The sequence below is a fragment of the Phocoena phocoena genome, chromosome 10 (genome assembly GCF_963924675.1).
Source record: "Phocoena phocoena chromosome 10, mPhoPho1.1, whole genome shotgun sequence".
Classification (NCBI taxonomy): domain Eukaryota; kingdom Metazoa; phylum Chordata; class Mammalia; order Artiodactyla; family Phocoenidae; genus Phocoena; species Phocoena phocoena.
This window is the reverse complement of record NC_089228.1, coordinates 41,572,024-41,596,953: the sequence shown is the minus strand read 5'-3', so window position 1 is coordinate 41,596,953 and position 24,930 is coordinate 41,572,024. Positions and strand designations below refer to the sequence as shown.

Here is a 24,930-nt window from a genome sequence, read left to right as displayed (position 1 = left end):
TTATTTCCTTTTGTCTTACTGCATTAGCTAGAATTTCCAATACAATATTGAAAAGGAACAGTGAGAGGAGACACCCTTTCCTTGTATCTGATCTTAGTAGGAAAGCTTCAAGTTTCTCACTATTAAGTATGAGGGATGGATCTTTTTATCTCTTGTCAATACCCATCAGAGAACATCCATTGTAGAAGATGCTGAACTACTATGTGAACAGAATGACTTGTCCACAGATGTCAGCCAGCCTCTGTCCTCAGCTGCTTCAGTGTCTGGATAATGAACCCATAAATGAAGTAGTCATATTGATAGGGTTGGAGGCTCTGTATGGGCCCCCTCTCTACAATGCTCATTTAGTTACTGCTACTGCTGAATGTCCAAACTATTAGCAGTAGAAATTTGTGCTGAATCCCTTATATAGTGTTATCACTCTAAGAGAACAATCAGCCAATTTGATACAAGTTGATTATGTTGGACCTCTTCCACTCTGGGACGGGCAGTGATTCATCTTTATTGGAACTTACATGTATTTCAAACATGGGTTTGCCTTACCTGTCAACCATGCCTCTGCCAATACCACTACTGAGGGCTCACAGGGGTTCCTGCATAATGTTGTCTCAAACCAAGGACCCACAGAAAGGGACTAAAGTCAAAGAAGTATGACAATGGGCACAGGGACACAAGGTCTACTGGTCCTATCATATACTACATCACTTGGAAATTGCCAGATTATTAAATGTTGGAATTACTTGATAGCAGATGATGCCCCACGGGGCTGAGGTGTAGTCCTCCATGATATGGTATATATATTGAACCAACAACCAGATCACATAATTCTGGGAACCAAGAGGTGCAAACACTGTGGGTCCTCTCACCATCATTTTGTTACTCACTTGGGGATTTTGTGCTTCATGATTCCACAGCTTTAGACACTGGGGATTAATGTTTCTAGACACAGTAAGGGTTCTACTTGACCCAAAGTTATGATTGCTGCCTGCTCATTTGGGGGCTCTTCAAGTCTATGGACTAGAAGGCAAAGAAAGGAGTTACCATACTGGCAAAGGATAACTGACCCTAATTATCATGAGGAGCTTGGGTTGTTGCTACGCAATGAGGCAGGAGGAAGTTCTTCTGGACTCAGGATTCATAGGTGTGCTTCTTGGTGATACTTGGGGATAGTAATAAATGGGAAATTTCACAAATAGCAGCACAACAAGAGCAAAATAATCATGGGCTCAGACCCCTAAAAGAGGAAGGTCTGGCTCACTAAGCAAGCAATTCTGACAAGAAATGTTGGCTGAGGGCGAGGGGGAATCTAGTACAGGTAGTGGAAGAATGTGGAGATGTTTGCCTGTGTCTCAGGGGGTCCCCAGCAGGACTGAGCCCCAGCTGTATTAGTGGTGACTCTCTCAATTTGTCTCAAGTCTTCAGTCTCCCACAGGACTTCCTGGAATCACTTCCCAAATAAACCACCTACACCCAAATCCTTATCCCAAAGTCTGCATTTGGGAGAACCCCAGTAAGACCCTTTTCAACAGTAATATCATGAGGTCTTTGACAAACACCTTGCTGAAATCCTCATATACCACATCTCTCTCTCCTAAAAGACAAACGAGTTTAGTCTGCTATGATTTCTTGCTAAGGAAACCCATGCTGGCTCCTGGGGATTATAAGTTTCTTTTCTAAGTACTCATGAAAATCCATTTAATAAGTTATAATTTGATAGTAGGCATATTGCTACTTTTTAAAAATTATATTTTCAAAGTCTAATTTGGCTTTGTTTAACATTGGTGGATTTTTATCTGGAAAATACTGAAACTTTTTTTCTATGTGGTGTTGAAAATCATTTTCTTTAAATATTGCCTAAATACTATTATTTCATCTAGATACTAAATATTTTGCTGAGATGGTTTTTATTCTGAAAGACTTGCTTACATGAGAGAAATCATGTGTTGAATTTATAATGCCAAAGCTTTATGTGTTAAGTATTTACACGTAAGCAAAGGGAAATCATTAAAGCCAATTTTTTTGGCAATCCAATATATCTAAAAGCACCAAGCATTTAAAGATGTAAACATCTCTTCAGAAATCGGTTGCATTTCTTTACACTAACAATGAAATATCAGAAAGGAAATGTTAGAAAACAGTACCTTTTAAAATTGCATCAAAAAAGAATACCTAGGAATAAACCCAACCAAGGAGGTGAAAGATTTATGAAAACATTATAACATTATAAAACATTAATAAAGGAAATTAAAGAGGATTCAAAGAAATGGAAAGATATCCCATGCTCTTGGACTGGAAGAATTAATACTGTTAAAATGGCAATACTACCCAAAGCAATCTACAGATTTAATGTGATCCCTAACAAATTATCCATGACATTTTTCACAGAACTAGAACAAATAATCCAAAAATTTATGTGGAACCATAAAAGACCCAGAACTGCCAAAGCAATCCTGAGGAAGAAAAAACAAAAGCAGGGGACATAACTCTCCTGGACTTCAGACAATACTACAAAGCTACAGTAATCAAAGCAGTGTGGTACTGGTACAAAAACACATATAGATCAATGGAACAGAAAAGAGAGCACAGAAATAAACCCACACACCTATGGTCAATTAGTCTTTGACAAAGGAGGCAAGAATATAAAATGGGAAAAATCCCTTCAGCAAGTGGTGCTGGGAAAGTTGGACAGCTGCATGTAAATCAATGTACTTAGAACATACCCTCACACCACGCACAAAAATAAACTCAAAATGGCTCAATGACTTAAACAAAAGACATGACACCATAAAACTCCTAGAAGAGAGCATCGGCAAAACACTCTCTGACATAAACTGTATGTTTTCTTAGGTCAGTCTCCCAAGGCAATAGAAATAAAAACAAAAATAAGCAAATGGGACCTAATCAAACTTACAAGCTTTTGCATAGCAAAGGAAACCATAAAAACAAACAAAAAGACAACCTACAGAATGGGAGAAAATATTTGCAAATGATGCGACTGACAAGGGTTTAATCTCCAAAATATATAAACCATTCATACAACTCAACAAAACAACAACAAAAAAACCCAATCCAAAAACGGGCAGAAGACCTAAATAGACATTTCTCTAAAGAAGACATACAGATGGCCAGTAGGCACATGTAAAGATGCTCAACATCACTATTTCTTAGAGAAATGCAAATCAAAACTACAATGAGGTACCACGTCACACTGGTCAGAATGGCCATCATTAAAAAGTCTAAAAATAACAAATGCTGGAGAGGGTGTGGGGAAAAGGGAACCCTCCTACACTGTTGGTGGGAATGTAAGTTGGTGCAGCCACTATGGAAAATGGTGTGGAGGTTCCTCAGAAAACTAAAAATAGAATTACCGTATGATCAGCAATCCCACTCCTGGGTATATACCCAGACAAAACTATAATTCAAAAAGATACATGCATTCCTATGCTCATAGCAGCACTATTCACAATAGCCAAGACATGGAAACAACCTAAATGTCCATCGACAGAGGAATAGATAAAGAATATGTGGTACATATATACAATGGAATACTACTCAGCCATAGAAAAGAACGAAATAATGCCATGTACAGTAACATGGATGCAAATAGAGATTATCATACTAAGTGAAGTAAGTCAAACAGAGAAAGACAAACACCATATGATATCACTTATATGTGGAATCTAAAGTATGGCACAAATGAACCTACCTATAAAACAGGAACAGACTTGCAGACATAGAGAGCAGACTTGTGATTGCCAAGGGGGAGTGGGGGAGGGAAAGGGATGGACTAAAGTTTGGGGTGAGTAGATGCAAACTATTACATTTAGAATGGATAAACGACAAGGTCCTACTGTATAGCACAGGGAACTACACCCAGTCTCCTGAGATAAACCATAATGGAAAAGAATATAAAAAAGAATGTGTGTATGTGTGTGGTTGAGCCACTTTGCTCTACAGCAGAAATTAGCATAACATTGTAGATCAACTACACTTCAATAAAAAAATAAAGATGTAAACATCTCTATTAACCCTTTTCAACTCATCAGAATGGAAATAACAAATAGCAAAGGTTTTATAAAATAGGATAACAAATTCAATGTAGAGCAATATTTTCCGTATGAGTTATATAAAATATAAACAAATGATGATTAAACATTAATATGACTCAAATGTAATACATAATGAGAAAAAATGAACACTTAAATATTGAACAGAAGAAATTAATAACAAAAACCCTTTACAGTTTACTTTTGTCAATAAAGGGTCTGAGTCATAATTTAGCAGGAGCCTTGAATATTTAAGCTAAACTAAAGCTGCATTATAACAGCCACAGTGCACAGTCTATACAGCTTAGCACACTGAAAGTTCAATCAGGGCTTGAGGCAACTTCCTTACACACCCAAAATACAGCAACTAAAAAGGCTTTCTTTCTTGGTTAAATGAGATAAATCTTAAGACTAGGAAACATTCAATAAATAAAAATTTAACATTGCATTTTGCTAGGCACATGAGTTAACACACACACACACACACACACACACACACACACACACACAGAGTGACAAAAACAGGCACAGAAAGTATTTATATGTGGAAGAATCATCATGTTAATTTATGTCAAAGAATATCATGTTTGTTTATCTTAATGCAGGGTCTAGTTAGGTTTTAAGGTTTCATAAATACTTTTGAATTACTGAACTGCATGTATAGAATATTTAAAAGTTGCTACCGAAAAAAAAAGAAAACCAAGTTGAAATTCTACCTAGCAACATAGGTTTCTCAACATAACTTCCTTCCCTATGGACATCAAACTAAGAAACATGTAGAGAGAAAATAAATGGTTTTTGAAAGATACACAAGCCATTTAAAGAGGTCTGTTTCTGAATTACACAGAATATTCTGGTCTAAAAAAAATGGAATAGTTTTCAGAGAGAGAATCAATTTTTGCCTAAAGAAATATGGGATGAGACTGGAACCCTCAGTGAAAGCTCTAAAAGGACACAGAACCCAATGAGTGACCTGAATAGTGAGGGATGGGTGAGAAACAACTATGCAGTAAGTGCTGGCTTGTTAGTGGATCTTTTCCCCTCCCTTCTCTCATTCATTCACCTTTTTAAGACTGCCTTCTGTGTCCTTTTGGGGGGAAATTATCTTACCCTTCATCATTTGTTCCTTCAGTACTTTAATATAAAACCTACAAGAAAAACAACAAATTCAAGGCTAGTATTAAGAGCTGGAATAAAGATATCAAGAAGCCTTATCCTTGGATCAGTAAACTCTTCTTGGTAAATAAAATCTTCATTTGTGGAAGTGGGATGACCTTTCTTAGCAGATGGCATTCATTTAAGGTGTGACACTCTGCTTTTGGAAGTGGGAATAATTACTTTCTAAATAATGTAATAAAAGTAAGTACTTTCCTTCTGAGGCATTATTGCTTTATGGACTTTATTTTGTTTATCCTTAGAGTATATTGTTTGTTGCATTACACAAATGCAGATATAATACCTAACTTCTAATGATTTACCCAAAATCATACAAGAAAAAGCAGGACTAATGGAAATGTAATCAAAACCTCTTGAAAATGCAGTTACTGTAGATGCACATAAATAAATAAACTATAATCAAAAGTTGAATCTGAGGTCTGGTAACTGATTTTATGTTAGATAGAGGTCTTTTAAAAATTGTTCTTGGGTCTTCCCTGGTGGCGCAGTGGTTAAGAATCCTCCTGCCAATGCAGGAGGATTCTTAACCGCTGCAGGATTGAACACAGGTTCGATCCCTGGTCCGGGAAGATCCCACATGCCATGAAGCAACTAAGCCCATGCGCCACAACTACTGAGCCTGTGCTCTAGAGCCCGTGAGCCACAACTACTGAAGCCCGCGTGCCTAGAGCCCGTGCTCCACAACAAGAGAAGCCACCGCAATGAGAAGCCCACTCACCGCAACAAAAACCCAATGCAGCCATAAATAAATAAATTTATATATTAAAAAAAAAGTGTTCTCATTTAACATAACTTAAAAGAATATTCTGGAAACTGAAGTATAAAGGTTACATTTATTCTGAATCCAGATACTTTCTCAACTGCATAAGTACAGGATGGCTCTGCCTTCTCCATTAGTAATACAGACTCATAAGTTATGCTGCAAAAAATGTCTGACCCTCCTCAGCATTTAGCTAGAGAGACCAAAGGAGTTAACTGAAACCTCATGTTCACTGTTAATTGTCATTATAATTGGTAAAATTGATGCCTATAATAGATGGTATTCACATTTTCAATAAATTCATATTTTTTTGAGGATCACATATAGAAAACAAATTAGATTTCATGTTAAAAAATAAGGTTTATTTGTAAAGCTATCTTTAATAATTCTGTATTTTTCCTGGGGAATGCACAAGTACAGACAATGCTAGCTTTAACATTTATTGAGAAGGCGTGCTCTTTACACTAATGCAAAAGGATAAGCCTCTTCTTTACTATAAAGAATTCTCACTGCATTTGAACTAAGATTCTGGAGCACTCAGCAGAGAGGAGTTTGGGATGACAGGCCAGAATCAGTCAGTAGGTTTTCTCCTCAATTAGGTAACTGAAATAGGAACTCTAGTTCTAAATATCAGAAGCAAAGTCTAAATATTAGAAAACAACAAACTGCTTCAAATACATGCCTGAGGTGAGAAACAGCTTGTACTTTCATGTAGTGGCCGCTTCCAGATGAAATCTTCTTCAGTTTTTAATCTTCAGGTTCATATCTGGAAAGAGATATATATTCAATTAACAGCATAATGTCATGATACTTTTTGCCGTTGTTGTTGTTGTTACCAAATAAGTTTACTTGAAACACCTCCAGTGACTAAACCAGTAATGTTGCATTTTTCACTTAAAATCACTGCTACGGTAGAAGTCAGATACATTCAAGGCATGATGAGGGTGACTCGGGATTCCTGCCACAGGTGGAGAATGGACCAGATAACTGCTGAGATACCTTCAGGTTCCAAGTTTCTACATGTGGCATCTAGATCTGTGATAGCTTAGTAGATTAGGGATTCGGCGGTAATTATGGTAATTATCTAATCGATGGCCTGATGGACACAAACAGCTGATATGGCTTTGTGAGTACAGGGTTAACAGACCCTCTTCTCTAAGGAAAAATATGATCTGGGATTCACTTTCTAGCTCTGGTACCCTGGAACCCTGCTAAAGGTAAAATGTCAGCTGAATTTCCAGGCAGAGCCACTGATGACAGAAATGACCCTGATTAGAAGACTCCATCTGGACCAGGAGAACTGTGAACAAGTATACATCCATGGCGGAAACCACGGCTTCGGCTTCCCTACAGTTGAGTCCCTCCCTCCCGGACATGTCCCTGCCTGGGCACCACGTGGCTGGACCAAAGACACTGGTCCTATATAGGGCATGGAACTTCTAAGCCACGCTGGCTCTGGCACCCACGCATGGACTCATTTTCTAGCACCTAAATTGTCATGTGAGAGCACAGTATGATCAGGTTGTGGGCTGCAGCAAGGACACCACTGAAGAGAAATGCCCAATGCTGCCCTATGTGCTTGCTGTGGTTTCTGCCCAATATCCTGCTAAGAGAATCCACGGCCAGAGTAGCCTAGTGTAGCCCTGTGTGAGGCTAAAGGTTCGGCTGAACCTGAAAAGAAACGCTGGTGGGTGTTACAGATGAGGCCTGGCCAAAACCCCTCTGCCTTCCTCAGACACAGCCTTCTGGACTGAATGACAGAGCAACTCCCCACCGGCCTGACCTCTCCAGACACAAGGTTAGACTTAATGAAGGACAGACATCAACCCAGCAGGGAGACAATCTGAGAGACAGGATCGGTATGTCTTACTTCGCCAGTCTTTTCCTCAGGTCTTTGATTTGGTCATTCTTCTTGGTGAGAATCTCTTTCATGTTTCGATAAGCTGCTGTTTGTTGGAATTTTTTCTCTAATTCCTGCATAGTGAAAAATGTCCGCCCATTAATAAGAAATAGTTAAGGAAAGAAATAACATATCTGATGAAAATATATATTTTGCCCTAATTTTACTAATATTGTGCTTATTTTATTTTCTAATTTTTACTATTTATTTATTTTTGCAGTACGCGGGCCTCTCACTGTTGTGGCCTCTCCCGTTGCGGAGCAAAGGCTCCGGATGCGCAGGCTCAGCGGCCATGGCTCACGGGCCCAGCCACTCCGCGGCATGTGGGATCTTCCTGGACTGGGGCACGAACCCATGTCTCCTGCATCGGCAGGCGGACTCTCAACCACTGCGCCACCAGGGAAGCCCTATTTTCTAATTTTAAAAAATATATACTTATATAAAATTAAGACTATTCAAACTTTAAAAATACATTCTTTCAAATGGGAAGCTAATAAAATAGTAACATTTCCCAAGTACAATATTAGAAAATAACTCAAACATACTATGCCATAGACATGGGAAATCTATTTGAAAAAGTAAATTCATTTTCAGGTAAAATAAGCATGCTCTTTTTTCCAAATCCCAAAATACTGCCAGTATTTGAAGAGGAGGATTTTAAATTTAATTACATTTTAGCTCCCATATTCTTAAGAGTCTAACCCCTAAAGCGAAAAAACCAGTTCTCCACATATTTCATATAAATTAAGAAAAAGGTACAGAACCCTTGAGAAAAAAGCCACTCATCCCTCTGCCAGACTGTAAGAGGGCTGATCAGGAAGAGCAAAATGGGTGCTCAGGGTGCCGGCTGTACGCCACCCTCAGTGGAGTATTTACCATAGAACAGAAGGAGTGTAGGTTTTTATTATCACAGATATTTTAGTGCCAAAGATGGAAGAATCTCAGTGTCCCCAAACGATAAATCTTTAGAACACAAATTGCCTAATACCTTGACAAAAAATGAAGTGAATATGTAGTTGTCCAACGTTTCCCTTAGTTACACTGCATTCATCACTTAATCGGATATAAACAGACAAATCTGACCTTTTCAGCCATGCTCAGCTGCTCCTGCACCCTGAGCAGGTCATGCTTGGCTGTCGCTAGATTCTCCTCCAGGGACTTCTGGTTTTCTGTCTGGTCATTAAGTGTCTTCTGAAACTCACTCTTTAAAGCAGCAACTGTGTTTTCCAAGTCACTCAAGTCTTGGGTCTTTATAAAATCCTATGAAAGATACATATACTCACATGATTTCATGCTGACATCCTAAATAGCAACTGCTTTAGATTCAGCATCACAGGTGACGGAAACAGATGATGATGTGTCTTGTGTGTGCATGTCAGCATCCCCCGCCAGCCTTCTCTGCCACTGCAGCCCAGTCAGGGTCACCAGCACACCCAGTTCACCCTCAGCACCCAGTGCACTGTGTCCTGAGCACAGCAGACACTCAGTGGTCACTGATTTCCAAGTATGTAAAATATGATTTATGAACTGCTGGAATTCCAAAAGAGGAACAAGAGAGGTGGGATCCTAAATTTGACAAGATTGTGTTTCCCCGAGTTGGGGTGGCAAATAGGCTTCATTTTTGAAAAGTTAAGGTAAAAAAATCCTGGTGAAGAATTTTTAATGATACAGATGGAAAAATAATAAAATTAATACAATTTATACAAAAAATGTAACAGACATGTTTTACAATATTATGAGAGCCTAATTAATGCTTACTGATTATATGGCTTGCTAAATTTACAAGATTTTAAGTTTTTTACATTAATTTGATATGCACATATTTGTATACTTCATCAGTGTAATATAAGCAGCTGGATCTTCTACCTGGATCATGTTTTTAACTAGATAAAATTTATAAAGACAAAAGTTATATTAATGACAGGAAAATGGTCTATAATTGCTAACTATGAAGACGAAGCACTACTATCAACAAAAGAAGAATTCCTTACTTAGTTTTGAAATCTGGTTTTTAAAAAGATTTTATTTCACTGCATCTAGTGAAGGCCTGTACGCATTTTGCTTTTGCCAAATCTTAAAAGCAAAATTTGAGCAAAACCTTCAATGGCTTTTAAAACAAATTCATCATCCGAAAATGTTGGTAACTGGTTTACTTTTGAGAAACTAAAGCTGTTCTGGAGTATTTAGCTGTTTTATGGTCCTTGGTATATAATGATTGAAATTTATGGTCCTTGGTATATAATGATTGAAAATCATATATATTTCCTTTTTTTTTAGCCATATAAGACGCATCCTTTTATTTAAAAAATACCTACAGACTGGGCTTCCCTGGTGGCGCAGTAGTTGAGAGTCCGCCTGCCAATGCAGGGGACACGGGTTCATGCCCTGGTCTGGGAAGATCCCACATGCCGCAGAGCGGCTGGGCCCGTGAGCCATGGCTGCTGAGCCTGTGCATCTGGAGCCTGTGCTCCGCAACGGGAGGGGCCACAACAGTGAGAGGCCCGCATACCGCAAAAAACAAAACAAAACAAAAAACCTACAGATAAAATAATGTAATGTCTGAGACTGGCTTCAAAAAAACATGGGGGGGAACTTCCCCAGTGGCGCAGTGGTTAAGAATCTGCCTGCCAATGCAGGGGACACGGGTTCGAGCCCTGGTCCGGGAAGATCCCACATGCTGCGGAACAACTAAGCTCGTGCACCGCAACTACTGAGCCTGCGCTCTGGAGCCCGCAAGCCACAACTACTGAGCCCATGAGACATGACTACTGAGCCCGTGAGCCACAACTACTGAGCCTGCGTGCCACAGCTACTGAAGCCTGCGCGCCTAGAGCCCATGCTCCGCAACGAGAAGCCACCACAATGAGAAGCCCACGCTTGCTGCAACTAGAGAAAGCCTGTGCACAGCAATGAAGACCCAACGCAGCCAAAAAATTAATTAATTAAAAAAACCCAAAAAACATAGGGAAAGGGAGAAGAAAGTAGAGGTAAATATGAAACCAGACTGGCCATGTCTTGATGACTGACTGGTAAAGCAGAGTGATGAGTACCTGGGGTGCATTACACTATTCTCTCTACTCTTGTATATGTTTGAAATTTTCCATAGAAAAAGTATAACCAAAGTCTAATGAAGTAAGTTTGGAGATTGTTTAGTAGACATTTACAATGGCACTACAACCACTAGAAAAGCCACTGCTGCAATGAAAATTCACTCCAATGGTCCTGCTGACAGGATCCTATTACAGCATCTAATCTCAACGGAAAGGCCAAAGGAGGCAGAACTGAGCACACGATGACTTCCAGGGCAGAGTGATACTCAGTCATTCCATTCAGACAAGCTTGGAGAACTTCACTGGATTTCACTGTATTACAGAAGCACAGCTAGATATAGGCGGATTAGAAGATGCATGACGAGTAAATTCATTCTGTTTTGTCACACTCACCGAAGGGAAACTTAAGTAATAATAAGTTCTGTATAATAATAACTAAAAACTCTTCCTTTCTTCCCGTTGTAATTGAAAGGGCAAAGTGAAAGGGAGAAGAATTTTTAAAAAATAAATTTAAGCATATCTCATATGCCAATGGGCTCTGGGATATGTGAAGTACATGAGCTGTGTATCTGCCCCCACTGCCCTCAACAGGCGCTCACCTGGCCTTTCCTGGACAAGTTTGTCTCGATGCAGAACTACCGTGGTGGCCTCCCTCTCAGGGACTGGCTGGCTGTGGGGCATAATACTGATAGTAGCTAAGACTTAATATAAGTTTATAACTTGATCATCTAGAAAATGTGAAAATGCTAAAACTGATTTCACCTTCTGGGTTCCTTGATCAAGCTGTAAATCTTGCAGTGCTCTTTCTAGTTTTGACTTCTCATCCAATGTATTTGTTGCCTATAATCAAGATTAAACAAAATACATTCAGTATTTAGTCTGTAAGTAACTCTTTCAATAATTTTGTTAAAGTATTTCTCGGTTACCTGTGTTTCAAGGGTCTTCAGCCTTGACTTTAATTTCTCATTCTCTTCTTGAAGTCTTAAAATTTCCTTTGTGAGTAAATTCAAGTTTTATTATGTTAGCCAAAGTATTTTTAATCCTTTGTTTCACTTAAAAATTTAATTTTTATATTAAATTACATAAAAGCTCAAAAGTCTGCATGCCCTGGTTACTGGTAGTATTCCAGTTTTACCCAGCCCACCAGCCTCAACACGTATGAGTCATCTCTGGCTCTAAGACTTCTAGTTTCTTCTTTCACAGTCTCTCAGGCTTTTTGCAGCCAAGTCCCTCTCCCCTGCCATCTCTCACCTAGCTGATCCTGCAACCCTTGGGTTTGTTCTCAGCCTACACTGTGCACCACTTGCTGCTTATCCTCAAGACACAGTCTTCATCATTCCATACCCTGTGCCCAGCCCCTAAGTGGTTCCAACTGAGCTGAGGTCCAAGGGCCTTGCTCATCAGCAGCTCCGTCACAAGCATCACCTGTCAGTGCAGTCTCACTTCTTACTATACCCCAGCACACGCAGCATCGCCCAGCTGGAGAGCCTGCACTCTGCTCCAAGGCATGCCAGCCTCCTCTCTGCCTCTGACTGCTGCCCACTCTGTTCCTCTGCTGGCCATACCATTTCTCTTCCCTCTGACAATTCAATCTGCTACACCTTTCAGCCCAGCTCAGGCACCACCTTACCCAAGAGCCTGTCCTCAACTACTCTTACCCACATGGAAATGTGTCTTCTCTGCCATCCTGTGGCACCTTTGGCACCAGGTTAGTGGCAACTGTGGCACACAGGTTAGCATTCTGCTGTCTCTGTTCCTAGAATATTAGTTATCCCTTCCCAACGAGACTACAAGGTTTTTAAGGGCAAAAGGCCAGGTATTACTTTTCTTTTTATGTAACAATATCTAGCATAATGTTGAGAACACAAGAGTCACGAAAAATAGTTGTATATCAGTAATTAATCTTTATAAACCTCTTAATTAAAAAATCTCTTCACTGTTATCACAGCTCATAAACTTCAAATGTCCATCAATAAACACTTTCCAAAATTCTATGCTCTTCACTTCATTATGAAAAGATGCAATCAAGAGCTGCTTCAGACTCTCTGGGAGTTAAGTGTGTCCTCTTCTGGCCCACCAGGTACCATTCAGTACAACTACTGCGATGGGCTAATTACCCTCAGTGGACCAAAGCCTGAATCAACACCTTCCACCCAGTCTCTCTACCCTAGAGCTGGGCAGGCAGTGAGCATACATCCTTAGAGAGTTTGCCATTTCTTAAAATGATGGCAACATTACCTTGTTTAGGAGTTCTGCTGTTCCACCTTCGTTAAGTGGAGCAAGTTTTGGCTTTATGTTATCTATGATGGGCTGAAACAAAACAAAGAAACCAAACTGAAATCACCACTGAATAAAACACGTGTAATCACTGAACTCTTGTACTTTCTAAGTGGAAGACACTGTGTAAACATATTCACTGAGATATCAGCTAGATTTTCATTGGTTTGGATCTCTGCTACGTCCTAGTGCTTAGGATAGTGCCTGGCCCACAGTGCCCAATGCAAATTAGAGATAAAAACAAAACCCATCCTCCTTGTATCTTTAAAAAAAAAAAACAAAAAACAGATGGAAGAGAAAGGAGGGAGGGAAGGTACTCAAAGCCAAAGCCGATAAAGATCCTAGTATCTAGAGACTGGGATTTTAAACTGTGGGAGCTAAACGGAGATTTCTGCATGAACCCCAGAAAAATTGTAATAATGATGAGGATTTAGGTAAACTACATTATGGATGAGTAACTTGACACAAACATTCTGGCAGTTTAGCAATATGTATTAAAACAAAACAATTCATGCCCTCTGACCTAGAAATTTCTTAGCTAGAAATATGTTCCAAAGGAATAATTAGAAGATTGTTTTGTACGTGTATGTTCATGGATTGATCTTGGCAGTGTTTTACCATGTAACACCACAGAGGATTTATGGTGCATCTACACAGTGGAATGCCAAGTGGTCACTACAGGTAATGAGAATGATTAAAGAGACAAGCAGGTAACTACTAGTACTGTCTCCACTTGACAGATGCGGGGAACGAGGCTCAGCCATCTCAGGTAACCTGCTCAAGGTCGCACAGCTGAGGAGTGACAGTGCCAGGATGCATGACCCCAACGCCTGTGCTCCGCATCATCCGAGTGAAGAGCTTGCATGGCAGGGAGGCGGGTGGACTGCAGGGATGTTGTGTGCATGCGCATGCGTGTGTGAGGTAGTAGACAAAAACAAGTTTTTCACAGTTACTTGCAAAACTTATCTTTTTTTCTCCTAAAGATCTGAGAGGCAAGCTTGGAATTCTGCTCCTGAGTTGAATGCTTTTCCTTGAGAGTTCTCACTTTAATCTCTGAATGCTCTGAGCAACTTGAGGATTTTAAACACTGGCTATTAAGGTATGGACTTATAAGGACCAAAAATTACCTTTTTATTTGAAGATGTAAATTCTGCCTTTTCAAATTCTGCAACTTGTTCCAATAATTCTCTTGAAGACAAAAACAAATAGGAAAAAATATTTGTTTAGAATAGATTTGTATCATACACACAAGAAGAATAAAAGCAGGACTTCCCTGGTGGTCCAGCAGTTAAGACTCTGTGTTCCCAATGCGGGGGGCCCAGATTCGATCCCCGGTCAGGGAACTAGAGCCTGCACGCTGCAACTAAAAAAAGATCCCGCACACCACAACAAAGATCCCGCGTGCCACAACTAAGACCTGGCACAGCCAAATAACTAAATAAATAAAATTTAGAAAGAAAAAAAAGAAGAAGAATAAAAGCACTGGTACCAATCTATTACACGCCAGAAACAATAGAGCAAGATGAACAAAACTTCACCACATCAAAAATATTTAGTTACTAATGGTCGAGAACCTAAGTTCCATGCACTCAAATTTGAATCTCCATAGCACCTACTATTTTGCACCTACGGAGTGTACAATATAATCGCTAGAACTAAATTACAATGTTAATACAACTATGTCTGAAATTTGTAGTCAACACTGTATTTTTGAGGTGCTAAAGGGAAATTGCTCTATAATATACATTGTTAGCTAGTAGAGGTTCAAGGAAAACTGAGTTTTAATAGAGTAGCCTCGGAAAAATAAAATTAGTTCACATCTACTGGAAAAGAGTATGGTAAATTCTCAAGGAAGACAGATGGTTTGGGGGATCCACCTGAACATTTCCTTTTATTTGCAAAGGTACCTGGGGGCTGACTATACAAAAGCTTACAGAGTGAATGGCAGTAACTACTCTCCTAAGCTTCTTAATAGGTCAGTTTCTCAAAGTTTTCTCACCAGTTATCTACTGGCAGTTGGTGAAGCTAAATGGTTTCCTTCCCTACCCGAGGCCACAGCACTGTCCGCAAGCCGCGCTGCACCTGTGCTTAGCAAACGGCCCCTGGGCTCGGTATCAGTCTTTCCAGATCTCTGGCATGACTTTTCTTAGACTGAGTTTCAATTTCATTGATTTTACCATATTTTTTAAAAATTAATGAGCTTTTTGATATAGTTCAGATAATGAAACTTTTTTTACTTTCCCTATTTTAAAGATCAGTATATAATTTTAATGCAATTATTTAGAAATAAACTTCCAATACTACTATGTGTGATTTGATGGTATTTGAATTAACTTTTCAACTGTTTCATAATCTTTTTTTCTTAGTTGACCTATCTCTGAAGACTTGTTATAATACTGATCAGGCTAACCAGAGATACCATATGGAATAATTACTTATAGCCTTAAGAGCAATCTCATAAATCTCAGAGGCCTTTATAACACCTAGGAATAGTGGAAACAGGGCATTTTGAAGAGGATGCTGAGCAGCACCTAAGAGATCACTTAGTAACTGGATGCTCTGCTGTTACCTTACCCAAATTTTCTCACACACCAGGCCCAAGCAAAGCAGCAAAGATATTCACTAACTTTTTTTTTTTTTTTTTTGCGGTACGCGGGCCTCTCACCGTTGTGGCCTCTCCTGTTGCAGAGCACAGGCTCTGGACGCGCAGGCTCAGCAGCCATGGCTCACGGGCCCAGCCGCTCCGCGGCATGTGGGATCTTCCCAGACCGGGGCATGAACCCACGTACCCTGCGTCGGCAGGCGGACTCTCAACCACTGTGCCACCAGGGAAGCCCTCATTAACTTTTAAGTTCATGCTTGGGCCTCTATTGTCATAACTGTGGATACAAATTTTAGTACCTGTTTTCAAGTTCAGAGATGTCTGTCTGTAGCTTGAGGTACCACTTCTCAGCCTGTGAGAAAAGCTGCCGCAGAAGTAGCACATTGGTGTAGGCCGTGTTGATGAGCTCAGACTCCACCTCGCTGTGGACCACGGCCTGTAACCCATTCAGGACTTCAGAGACTTCATCTATGGTGAAGGTCTCCTCCACCAGCCTGAAAAACAACCACAATCCAAAACCTCTGGATAAACAACAACAACTATTTACAAAGTAAAACAAAAGTAAGAAACCCACATCATGTCACCTGAGGCAGCGGCCCTCAACCTTTTGTGGAAGACAACTGTTCCATGGACATGGGGGTGGGGATGGGGGGATGGTTTCAGGATGATTCAAGCTCATTACATTTATTGTGCCCTTTATTTCTATTATTATTACATTGCAATGTATAATGAAATAAATATACAACTCACCATAATGCGGAATCAGTGGGAGCCCTGAGCTTGTTTGCCCTTGCCACTCACTGATAGGGTTTTTTTTTTTTTTTTGCGGTATGCGGGCCTCTCACTGCCGCAGCCTCTCCCGCCGCGGAGCACAGGCTCCGGACGCGCAGGCGCAGCGGCCACGGCTCACGAGCCCAGCTGCTCCGTGGCATGTGGGATCTTCCCGGACCGGGTCACGAACCCGCGTCCCCTGCATCGGCAGGCGGACTCTCAACGACTGCGCCACCAGGGAAGCCCTCTGATAGGGTTTTGATATGAGTCTGCAAGCAATTGATTTATTATGGTCCCTGTGCAGTCAAATCTCTCTGCTAATGATAATCTGTATTTGCAGCTGCTCCCCAGCGCTAGCATCACTGCCTCAGCTCCACCTCAGATCATCAGGCATTAAATTCTCATAAGCACAACCTAGATCCCTCGCGTGCACAGTTCACAGTAGGGTTTGCGCTCCTATGAGAATCTAATGCCGCTGCTGATCTGACAGGAGGCGGAGCTCAGGCAGTAATGCGAGCGAAGGGGAGCGGCTGTAAATACAGAGGAAGCTTCACTTGCTCGCCTGCCTGCCTGCCCGCCGCTCACCTCCAGCTGTCCGGCCCGGTTCCTAACAGGACATGGACTGGTACCAGTCCATGGCCCAGGGGTTGGGGACCCCTGATCTAAGGGTTTACAGAGTTTAGCGAAAGTCCCTCTGGAAATTATCTTCTTTATTAATAAAACAGTTTGAAAATAATTTAAGCTCAATTAATTTTTGATGTCTATTTAAATGATTAAACTGGTTCGCTCTTCAAATGTGCACATCCTTTAATACAAGTATGTGCTCAGAAACATTCCCCGAACTATCTACTTTTTTCTTTAGCTTTTCAGTGAAAATCTTTAATCTCCCCTAAAATTAGTTTTATCACATTTAATTATTTCATAAGTCACCTGAGAGGTGTAATTTCTCCTTTCTTTATATCATTTGTCTAGCATTTCGATGACTGAATGACCATTCACATGTTAGTAAATGCCTATAAGAAAATCAATGGTAATTATATATTGCTTCTCTTAGCATTCTTGAGACCCAAAAGAAAAAAATCCTAATTTAATTAAAGCTCCATTAAAACAAACATCATCATCAAAAGGATTAAAGATCGACTCTTCCACAGAGAACGTTTGTGTTGGAAGGGAACTCTTGAGCCATTTTCTTCAATTCCCTCACTTCACAGATGGAACACAGGCTCAGAAGGTGGCGGTGACTTGCCCATGGTCCCAACTCCACAATCATTTCCAACAATCTCAGGAACATGCCCAACAGCTGAATCCTTGAGAAAGCTTCCACGCATGCCTCCTACGATCAATGACAGTTTTATAGTAACACAGTCTCCTCCACTCCCTGCCTCCAGCCTCAAACTGTTTTATCCCTCAGATGCTCAGCAGATGAAGAGCTACAGCCCCGACCTCAAGTCATCTTCTCCATCATTCCAAAAGGACATAACGAAGGGAGTTACACCAAACTTTATTTGATTTACCATTCTTTAATGTTTCATTTACCCAGCAGAATTTAACCACCCTAAAAAAACCAAAACTTTATTTTTGATGTAAGTCCTTATTAAATATATTAACAATCTTTCTATATTCTTTAATAGAACAAAGCAAATCTGCTTAAAAATGTTTTTTTTTTTTTTTTTTTTGAGCAACCCAAGTTCTTTATTATGAACAGCAGTTAAGGTACTCCAGTGCATAAAGTAAATAATGGGTACCTTCTCTGGCTGTCTCATAGACTCACCAATCAGATTGCTGCTTACCTCTGCTGTGGGTTAGGAAGCCAGATTATCAGATTAGAATAATGGATCGAACAGGTAACAGTCTACAGCTGAGGGTCTCTGCTATTGAGTGAAGTTAATGACTTTATCACAGCTACAGATCACTTGGAGACCTTTTTCATTTATGTCTTGACATTTAAGTGTGCCAAAATCTGATCCCCAAGTAATCTGATGTCTCTTTATTATTCAGTCCTTTTGGTTGGCTTCCCTATTATCCTCTATTACTAAATTTTCTATGGACTTTTATTATCTTCCACTATTGGTCCAACTAAACTAATTATCATCTCTTGCTACAAATCAACTAATAATTTTGGTACTAGTCAGCAAGCTTTTCATGGTTTCCTGCTGTTTTCTCTTCTTCTAATTCTTCAATATAAACTACATAGGTGTTTTCTTGCTAACTGCCATGTCTTATGGCTCTAATCTTTTAATTAATAACTCAAGTAATTAAGGTTCTGGAATCTTTAATACAGCAAGCCAATCATTAACCCACAAGCACTTCACAGTTTCCTGACTGCCCTTCTGAAACTCTGCAATCCCTCAATTATCATTATATGCATGTTTAGTAACAGACTGCTCCCACCACAATCTGATTTCTTGAGTATCACATATCCATAAGGCTTAGTGTAGCTGCTCTCAATGAATAATTGATCATGATATCCTGGCAATGGTTTGTAAGGCCTCTCTGCTACAGCACCCCCATACTGGCCACCAGAAGGGACCCATGTTCCTTCCCACTGGGTTTCCTTAGAATTCTCTGATACCTGCTCTCCTTGAGGTCTTGGAAGCAGGAATCTACAGTTTTGAGTCTCAAGCCTCTTTTTGAACGAGCAAAACGCATGTAATTAATAACTTCATTTTGATGGTGCTCATTCAGACCCAACTCTGCCTGAAAAAAAGAATTTAATTGTTAGTCTTGAAGATATAATAAAGGAACCAACAATGAAAACATACAGGTTATCCTGTGGTGGAGACTGGCAGATGTCCACTAAATTCTGTTCTTCCCATCTTCCCAGACACATGGCTGCCCAACTAGAAAACACTCCCCAGCCCTCCGTGAAGTCAGGTGTGGCCACATGACTACTTCTCAGCAATGGATGTGAGAAGAATAAGAGCTACTTCTAAAGCCTGGGACTTAAGACATGGGGCACACCTTTGCCACACCCTATTTCTCTGAAACCTGGGGGTGGTGACTCCGCTGAACCATGCGGACAGCACAGTGCCCTGGGGGCTGGGGGAACAGCAAGCTGAAAGGGGCTGGTATCCCTGGAACGACTTTGTGGAGCAGCACTGACCTCATACCTAACTATGATGAGCAGTGAGAGGGCTGTTAAGCATGAGATAAATAAACTTCTGTATTCTTTTTTTTTTAATCTTTATTGAATTTGTTACAATATTAGTTCTTTTTTTTATAAATTTATTTATTTTTGGCTGCATTAGGTCTTTGTTGCTGCGCTCAGGCTTTCTCTAGCTGCGGCGAGCGGGGGCTACTCTTTGTTGCGGTGCGCAGGCTTCTCATTGCGGTGGCTTCTCTTGTTGCGAAGCACGGGCTCTAGGCATGCGGGCTCAGTAGTTGCGGCTCGTGGGCTTAGTTGCTCTGCGGCATGTGGGATCTTCCCAGACCAGGGCTCGAACCCGTGTCCCTCGCATTGGCAGGCAGATTCTTAACCACTGTGCCACCAGGGAAGCCCAAACTTCTGTATTCTTTAAGGTACTGGGTTTTTTTCTTTCTTTCTTTTTTTAATCTATTACAGAAACTTAACCTTATCCCATCTCACACAGCTTTAAAAAATATATTTGGTTTTGAAATAGCCACTAATTGGTCTTGATTTTAAACCGGATGAGAGCTTGACCACTGTAAGCTAGAAATTAATAAAGCTTTTTCATTTTATAGCTATACTGAAAATTAAAGAAGGAAATTATAAAAGTGAACCTCTAATGCAGGGGACTGCATAAGTCAGGATTATCTTATTGTAAGAATAACCTGTCCATGGGAGACAAAGGTCTAACTCTCATTCTCAGCACAGTGCTGGGCTGCATTGTGGAGGCCAGCACCAAGGTCACTGGGCATGAATGACCTCCTTCACCCCCCAAGCCCCGCACCATGGCTTTGCTGCATCTACATACATCCTTACCTTCTCTCGGCAGTTTCCATTCCCTGAGAACAGAAGTCTACAAGGGCCATGACCTTGTCCCTCTGGTTCCCTGAGTATCCCTGGGACGACTCATAGTGCGTGGCACACAACAGACATGTGCCTGACAAGTGAACTGAAAGAGTTCCTCCTTCTGAAGGCCATCATGGCCTTAATGCGTTCTCTTTCAAGCTCCTGGGGGACTTTATTTAACCAATTACTCCCCGTCTCAACTCTCTATACGTTTCTTCTTCCCCTCGGACCATAGAGAAGACTGTGAACATAAATCTCACTCATGGTAAAAAAATACAAAACCAGAAATTCCCTCCAGCTACTGCTGCATTTCTCTACTTCCCTTCTACTCTTGCTGTCTCCATTCTATATGCTGTTCAAACTGCCTTTGCGAAGCTCACCAGCAACTTCTTAGTAACAAATCCAACTACCGTGGCCGATGCTTTTCTGTCCACTGACCTGCTCCATTCTTTGGCTGCTAACCCCACCTCTCTTCTTGATCTCATCTGTAGGCTCCTCTTGGGCTTGCCTCTTAAGTAGCTGTACTTCCCAGGGCCCTGCCTGGGGACCCTTACTCTTGTCATTCTATATCCTCTCCTTGATGACATGATCTATCTCAAGATGTCAACTGTTATCTATATGCATCTGACTCTCAAATATAACAGGCTGGCCTACAGACATGTACCCCCAACCACATGATGAATGGCTCTAACAAGTCTTCTTCTCCCTCACATTGTTCTTAATATTTCTACAATTCAAGATGCTAAAGTTCAATAATTTAAGAATTACCCAAGGCATTATGATGTTCTCTAATGGTCATTTATCTAGTAGACTAATGTTTCAGAACAACTAGTTGAGGTATTTTGACCACTGTAAACCAACACATATGAGATATGTACTTACCTTAAATTTCATGACTTTACCTTATTTATTAAAATGGTAACTAAGATCTTGCCTTAGAGCTAGACAAAGTAAATGGAAAGACGCTTCTTACGTTTTGGTTTATAATGATTATTAGCCAACTCCCTGAACTAATGTCGAACATTAGAAATAATAATAGTAATGATGATAACAGCTAAAAGTCATTGAGGGGTTACAATGTGCCAGGCATTACCTCATTTAATCCTCAGTACAACCCTATGATAAAGGTAGTATAAACCTGCTTTACAGGGACTTCCCTGGTGGTCCAGTGGGTAGGACCCCATGCTCCCAATGCAGGGAGCCTGGGTTTGATTCATGGTCGGGGAACTATATCCTGCACGCCACAACTAAGACCCAGAGCAGCCAAAATAAATAAATAATAAATTAATTATGTTTTTAAAAAAAAACCCTACTTTACAGATAGAAAAGTGAGATACAGAGAAGAAAGATTTTCTATGCTACTGAAATAGGTAAGTGGGAGAGCAGGGATCTGAACCAGGCAGTCTAACTCCACAGCCCCCACTCAACTTGGCTATTTCAAATCCTTTTTGGAAAATGTCAGAGTTTAAATAAATAAAAGAAAACAAACATGTTATAGTTGCATATGCACCTGAGTTGTGACTCACAACAAGACAGATCTCCAACAGGCATTTGAAAAAAGAACTGAATACCTACATTAGAAAAGATGTTATCTCTTATAGTCGCATAAGTATGGGCAAGAATATCCTACAATTGGAAATAACTCAAAACAATGTCACATCTTGCTAAAAACAATCCCATAAACAAATTTTCAATTATTCTTCCTTGTTTATAGTCTTAAGTTCATAAGGCCTCCATACTCCCCAAACTCTTTCTCTAACCCCGTTTCCCAGAATTCTACCATAAGGACACTCTACTTCAGTCAGACTAGTCTGCTCATCAGAAGCATGATTTAACATTTCCTGCTTATACTTTCACTCTCATTACCCCAATCTTTGACTAAAAGTACCTCCCCATTCTTATTCAAGAATCTGAACCAACCCAGTGGTGTGCTGGTAAATGCTTAACAACAGGCTTTTGGGTGGGGGGGTATGAAACTGATTTGTGGCCCTTGCTGATTTCTGTGGTATAAAAACTCCCAGCAAGGCTGATTTCAAGCTACCAAGGTAATGTCACTGAATGCAGAGATGAGAAGAAATGCACACGATTGGCTCTCACCAGCCAGTGCGACCATGCTCCAGGAAATCACCAAATTCCTACCCATCCTTCAAGACCAAACCTGTTTTACCTACTCTGTGAAGCCTCCCAATATGCCCTCAGTAACTCTAGTTATGCCTTCCTCCAAAAATTAGCACATATCAACTCTGCTACTCATTTGGCAACACCACAGACTAATTACTACCTTGTACTATTAGCAGTCTTTTTTTCCAGATGTTGCTCCTTCAAGTAGACTGTAAGCTCCTGAGGGCCTGAATCATTTCTTATACCACACAGCTCCTCATACAGTGCCTTGTGCAGAGTAAGTGGCCAATTCAAATCTGTTAATTATTTTCTCTTCAGTCAAGAAAAGTCTTGACTGTCCCAAGACCAAGAAGAAAAAATTACAAAAACTGAGGATGAACTTTAAGACAAAAGACAGAAAAGTTACTCTAAAATGGATGGAGTTAAGAAAGGGAGCAGGAATAAGCAGCTGAGGGGGAATCGGGAAGATGGCGGAAGAGTAAGACGCGGAGATCACCTTCCTCCCCACAGATACACCAGAAATACATCTACACGTGGAACAGCTCCTACAGAACACCTACTGAACGCTGGCATTAGATCTCAGACCTCCCAAAAGGCAAGAAACTCCCCAGGTACCTGGGTAGGGCAAAAGAAAAAAGAATAAACCGAGACAAAAGAATATGTACAGGACCTGCACCAGTGGGAGGGAGCTGTGAAGGAGGAAAGGTTTCCACACACCAGGAAGCCCCTTCGTGGGCGGAGACTGCGGGTGGCGGAGGGGGAAAGCTTCGGAGCTGCGAAGGAGAGCACAGCAACAGGTAGGCGGAGGGCAAAGCGGAGAGATTCCCACACAGGTGCCGACCGGCACTCACCAGCCCGAGAGGCTTGTCTGCTCCCCTGCTGGGGTAGGCAGGGCTGGGAGCTGAGGCTCGGGCTTCGGTCGGAGCGCCGGGAGAGGACTGGGGTTGGCGGCGTGAACACAGCCTGCAGGGGGTTGTTAGTGCACCACGGCTAGCCGGGAGGGAGTCCGGGGAAAAGTCTGGACCTGCCAAAGAGGCAAGAGACTTTTTCTTCCCTCTTTGTTTCCTGGTGCGCGAGGAGAGGGGATTAAGGGCGCTGCTTAAAGGACCTCCAGAGACGGGCGCGAGCCGCGTCTAACAGCGCGGACCCCAGAGACGGGCATGAGACGCTAAGGCTGCTGCTGCCGCCACCAAGAAGCCTGTGTGTGAGCACAGGTCACTCTCCACACCTCCCTTCTGGGGAGCCTGTGCAGCCCACCACTGCCAGGGTTCCGGGATCCAGGGACAACTTCCCCGGGAGAACGCACGGCGCGCCTCAGGCTGGTACAACGTCACGCCGGCCTCTGCCGCCGCAGGCTCACCCCGCATCGTGCCCCTCCCTCCCCCCGGCCTGAGTGAGCCAGAGCGCCCGAATCAGCTGCTCCCTTAACCCCGTCCTGTCTGAGCAAAGAGCAGACGCCCTCTGGCGACCTACACGCAGAGGCGGGGCCAAATCCAAAACTGAGCCCTGGGAGCTGTGCGAACAAAGAAGAGAAAGGGAAATCTCTCCCAGCAGCCTCAGGAGCAGAGGATTAAATCTCCACAATCAACTCGATGTACGCTGCATCTGTGGAATACCTGAATAGACAACGAATCATCCCAAATTGAGGAGGTGGACTTTGAGAGCAAGATTTATTATCTTTTCCTTTTCCTATTTTTGTGTGTATGCTTCTATGTGAGATTCTGTCTGCATAGCTTTGCTTTCATTTGTCCTAGGGTTCTAACCGTCCATTTTTTTTCTTAAAAAATTTCTTTTTCTTAATAATAATTTTTTAATAACTTTATTTTATTTTATCCTCTTTCCTCTTTCTTTCTTTCTTTTCTTCCTTCCTTCCTTTCATTCTTTCTTTCCTTCTTTCTACTTTTTCTCCCTTTTATTCTGAGCCGTGTGGATGAAAGGCTCTTGGTGCTGCAGCCAGGAGTCAGTGCTGTGCCTCTGGGGTGGGAGAGCCACCTTCAGGACACTGCTCCACAAGAGACCTCCCAGCTCCACATAATATCAAATGGCGAAAAATCTCCCAGAGATCTCCATCTCAACACCAGCACCCAGCTTCACTCAACAACCAGCAAGCTACAGTGCTGGACACCCTATGCCAAACGACTAGCAAGACAGGAACACAACCCCACCCATTAGCAGAGAGGCTGCCTAAAATCATAATAAGTCCACAGACATCCCAAAACACACCACCAGACGTGGACCTGCCCACCAGAAAGAC

At 41.4% G+C, this 24,930-nt stretch overlaps 1 protein-coding gene across 2 annotated transcripts; it reads right to left on the bottom strand.

Annotated features, from left to right (window-relative positions):
• Positions 1 to 6,329: 6,329 nt before the first annotated feature.
• Positions 6,330 to 19,273, bottom strand: LZTFL1 (leucine zipper transcription factor like 1). 2 transcript variants are annotated; one of them, XM_065885237.1, is made up of 9 exons: positions 19,155 to 19,273; positions 16,111 to 16,305; positions 14,337 to 14,397; positions 13,171 to 13,242; positions 11,859 to 11,924; positions 11,695 to 11,772; positions 8,966 to 9,142; positions 7,853 to 7,956; positions 6,330 to 6,748 (listed from the first exon to the last, which is right to left on the bottom strand). In XM_065885237.1, the coding sequence occupies exons 1-9, from the start codon at positions 19,229 to 19,231 to the stop codon at positions 6,730 to 6,732; spliced, it is 849 nt and encodes a 282-aa protein (XP_065741309.1). In that variant the 5' UTR covers positions 19,232 to 19,273; the 3' UTR covers positions 6,330 to 6,729. The 2 variants fall into 2 exon arrangements, with proteins under 2 accessions (XP_065741309.1, XP_065741310.1); XM_065885238.1 differs by lacking the exon at positions 11,859 to 11,924 and having other exon boundaries at positions 6,730 to 6,748.
• Between the last annotated feature and the right edge of the window lie 5,657 nt (positions 19,274 to 24,930).

What these genes read in the sequence shown, in the direction of transcription:
- LZTFL1 (XM_065885237.1), bottom strand. Translation starts at nt 19,231, where the DNA reads ATGCGTTTTGCTCGTTCAAAAAGAGGCTTGAGACTCAAAACTGTAGAT. An exon ending in CAAGACCTCAAGGAGAGCAG is followed by an intron (nt 16,306 to 19,154) that starts GTATCAGAGAAT and finishes GTTGTTTTTCAG; the next exon opens with GCTGGTGGAGGAGACCTTCA. An exon ending in CAGCAGAACTCCTAAACAAG is followed by an intron (nt 11,925 to 13,170) that starts GTAATGTTGCCA and finishes TTACTCACAAAG; the next exon opens with GAAATTTTAAGACTTCAAGA.